Source organism: Primulina huaijiensis, unplaced genomic scaffold (assembly GCF_012295235.1).
Source record: "Primulina huaijiensis isolate GDHJ02 unplaced genomic scaffold, ASM1229523v2 scaffold207836, whole genome shotgun sequence".
In the NCBI taxonomy this organism is placed as follows: Eukaryota; Viridiplantae; Streptophyta; class Magnoliopsida; order Lamiales; family Gesneriaceae; genus Primulina; species Primulina huaijiensis.
In genome coordinates this window covers 1-3,984 of record NW_027355023.1, presented here as the reverse complement: position 1 = coordinate 3,984, position 3,984 = coordinate 1, and the positions used below count along the sequence as shown (strand labels likewise).

The 3,984-nt window shown below is 38.9% G+C and overlaps 1 protein-coding gene across 1 annotated transcript; it reads right to left on the bottom strand.

Annotated features, from left to right (window-relative positions):
* Positions 1 to 5: 5 nt before the first annotated feature.
* On the bottom strand, positions 6 to 3,058 carry LOC140966738 (potassium channel KAT3-like; the record flags this gene model as incomplete). Its single annotated transcript, XM_073426990.1, has 10 exons — positions 2,572 to 3,058; positions 2,242 to 2,457; positions 1,974 to 2,129; positions 1,817 to 1,874; positions 1,408 to 1,725; positions 1,084 to 1,323; positions 899 to 997; positions 788 to 820; positions 509 to 694; positions 6 to 416 (listed from the first exon to the last, which is right to left on the bottom strand). Coding segments are annotated over exons 1-10 (1,896 nt in total), but the record flags the coding sequence as incomplete, so codon positions are not given.
* Positions 3,059 to 3,984: the final 926 nt, after the last annotated feature.

Genomic DNA, 3,984 nt, shown 5'->3' with positions numbered 1-3,984 from the left:
AGCGAATCGGGTAGAATGATTAGCTTTGCAGGCTTGTTCTGTGGAGATTTCTTCTTTCCAAACTTCATATGTATGGTGACTCTTTTCCTGGCGGAATTTGTTACATCCATGGAAGAAGGATGAGTAGACTTGGTCGAGCTAACGTGTGTATTATCATCGGCATAATTCGTGGCCCTGTTTGATTTATTTTCATTTTCATGAGAGGATAGTGGGTGCACATCGATTTCACTTCCGTTGATGAATCTTGAATTGGAAATGTCTGCTTTTGCTTCGAACTTCGTTGTGTTCCCAAAGGGCATGAGTTGTTCTCTGGTTTGACTTTTGAATTCTCCCGTTTCTCTGTTGAGGCAATTATTGAGGATCAAGCTTGCATCGTGTTGGCCTTCAATATCATCGAAACTTCTCCGTGCTTTGTGCTTTGAAAGAACCAGAAAGTAGTTTTGCTGATAAGTGTTGATTCAAGAAAGGATATCTAAGAAATGTACAGTGTCAATGGTTAATTAAGTACCCGAAAAAGATTGTTCATGACAATGCTCTCGTCCTCGGGATTTTCTCGAAGAGTGTTGATAAATGTGGTTCTGTTCAGCCGTAGTATTTGCGAAATTTCAGTTGTTCGAACACCAAAAGGCTGAGGCATATTACATAAAACTCCTATTTCTCCAAACATATCCCCGGTGGATGCCTTTCCCATAATCTGTGTATATATGAAAGTATTGGCTGTAATTTATACACGATGTCAATTATATATATATATATGTGGCAAATGTATTGGTTTGATGATTCTTACTTGATCTTGGCCATTGATATCTGCAATCAAATCCTGCCAACCATCACCACGTTCAGAAAATAAACATAAAGCGACCATTTTTTGTAATTTATATGAGATTTGGTAGCTTACCGCTGCTCCCGAGACCATTATATATGCATCTGTTGGAGATTCATTTTGTAGAATAACATCTTCTTTAGGAGGGAAATACTCGGCTTCCATTTCCGGGATCTTTCAAGAAAATCCATGATTAATATGTTTCCTTTGGTTATTTATAAAGAAAGCTGTACGATTATTTTACTGGAGAGAAATGGTACCAATTGAAAAAGGAAGTCCTGTGAAACTCCATAAAAAATATAGGCATTTTGAACCACAGGATAAAACAAATAACGTGCAATGCTTGCCCGAATAGCATTTGGCAGCCCATTTAAGGTCTCTTGCTGTTTCAATGCTTCTGCTTTGAATTTGAGACATATATGGGACAAAATTTGATCTTGAATTTGCGAAGGAAGCTGGTTTCGCTTCGTGAATTCTGAAGCAGCTCTAACGGTATCTCTCTGCGGTATAGAAACAAATCTGTAAAAATTCGCTCCAAAAACACTCGAATACAGCACATATACAGAGGGGGGGACAGATCATACAAAGTTTCTGGTGCGGCTGGTCCGGTGAACCACGAGGTTTGTCATGTTTCCGATGAGATAAGCTATCAATCCTTGGTTGAACAGCATGAAGAAGATGGAAAACAGCATCTCTTCCGTGTTCTCAGGGTGCAAGTCTCCATAACCTGTTGTAGTTAGTGTTACCATGGACCAATACAGTGAGATTACATATCTATCACAAAGGCTCATTTGCTTGAAATTTGGATATACTGCTCCAATCCAAGTTTTGCAGGGATCATGGTATCTATGCGCTATCAAGTAGTTGAAGCATCCTGCACAATGTACCGCGAACAATGTCACCTGAATATGATCAAGAACAGTGACATTGCGTCAATATCAGATATTCATGCTAAGCGTGAGGATTCACTACACAGAAGTAATAGTCCCTTACAGAGATGAGTTTAGTGCAGCGAGTCCAGAAATAGCTGAACCGGATGTCTTTTTCAAGCCTGAAACAAGGAGAAATAGATATAACTTTTAACCTTACTGCATGCTGTATCAGTGATCCTAAAAGTTTCGAGAAAATCGAAGGGAGAGTGGCGTGGAACCTTGCAAACATGGAGCTGACTCGTCTAAGACGCCAAAGTCGCAACATGCTTAACAGTTCATAGCCCAGTCCACCATTTTGATCCGTGAATAGAGCACCGAGATATTGAAATGGTACAGTTGAGCAAACATCGAAAATGAACCAGGTCGACAGATACCTGTTAGTCAAAAATAAAAAGTGTAAGCAATTATGGTTCAAGTTTGTAGTGCTGAAAGATTTCTGGACTCCATATTCACGATTTTGTGTAATGAATGCATGCTTATCTCTACCTTAATGCTATTTTACCACGATCATCAACGAGGAGATACGACTGGCCATCCAGGTATGCCACAAAGAAGGTGAGTACAATATCAACAGCGAAGAAACCATTGACGATGTTGTCGAGTACGAGAAGGCCATCTCGTTTGTAAGATAGAAATGCAAAGTCAAATGGAGAAATCCAGGCTGAATAGATGACCAAAAGAATCAGAAACATTTCCCAGGCCCTGGAAAATAAACAACAAATGGTCGGAAATAGGTGTTACTGAATTCATGAATTCTAATATATTTACGTGCAATTTTCTTTTCCGGAGGATTGAGAAACGAAGAAAGATAATAACCGATAACAGGGATCGAATGGGGACACGATGTATCTTCGAAGTATTGTAGCTCTGTTGCTTCTCTCTCCAAGGGATGGAAGGAGATCGCAAGAGAAGAAACCACTTTGACTTCCTTCGCTGGATTTAAAGTCCTCCACACAGAACTGTTTTGTGAAGTTTTTCAAGTACGAAAACGACATTGTATTTCGTGTAAGATTACAGAAGAGGATCTCTCGAAGCTTTCACAGATAGCAATAATTGTGATGAGATGTTTATATATAGCAAGAACAGTAGAGGGATGATTCCCACAAAGCCTCGAAGGCTTCTTTTCTCTACTTTCCGTTTAAACCAAGTAGTCTTTCCCAAGATGCCGTGGGCTCACTTGGATTGATATATGCTGCTGTTATTATTATAACTGAGATTAAGAAAAAGGCGCAAAGGGTGAAAAACAAACATGGGAATCCCGACATGGGATCGAGGTTAAAATGGCGGACAACATGAGTTCTTGGCTAAGGTTTAGTGCTGCAACCTTCGTATACCTATGTATAAATAGCAGTAGGGGTAGATCCATGATGGACACACGTAATCAAATGCTATATTCTATGTCATGTTGGTCAGATATTTGATCGGAGTTAGACTCGGAATTTTATTATTATGAAGTTATGTACATATATACGTAAATAAGGAAATTCGATGCTGCAGCCAACAACATATGGACCTTGTTGTTAGAATATTGTTTTTTCATATCCAAGACACAGTAGAAGTTTAAACATTTTGGTTTTGGTATTCAAAACTTGACTTGGGCGTTTTATGATTTATAAATACATGCATACGATGTTTAGATGATTTACCTTTAGCGATTAATGCTTAGCACCAACTATTTCGGTGTTTAGGCGGTGACATCTCTTCGTGTATCTCCATACGGACAATCAGTCGGATCGTACATCATTCTTCAATCGTCCTATTAAGTCCACGATCGAAAATTGTGTTCTTTTTACAATTCGCACTAGAAAATATAGAAGAATTTTGTGTTAAAAATCAACAACTGGAAGATGCCGGAATCCGACGGTGGTGCAGTGGAACATCGACGGTGCACAACGGTAGATGGATGGTTCTCAACCGTGGATACCTCACAAGGTGGTAGTGGTTGAGTTTTGGAGAAGCTATTGCTAACCATAACAGCATGGTGTGACTACAAATATAACAGATGTATGTGAAGACATCGTTCCTTAATAGTGACATTAAGGAAGAAATTTACATGTCTCAACATGAAGAATTCACATATGTAGGAATTGAACATAAAGTATGCAAACTTTAGAGATTCATATATGGACTCAAACATGCATCAAAGAGGTGGAATGTGATACACTTGTCCCACATCTTAAAAGTTAAATATTTAAAATGAGTTTATAAAGGGCTACAATGGACTTCTAT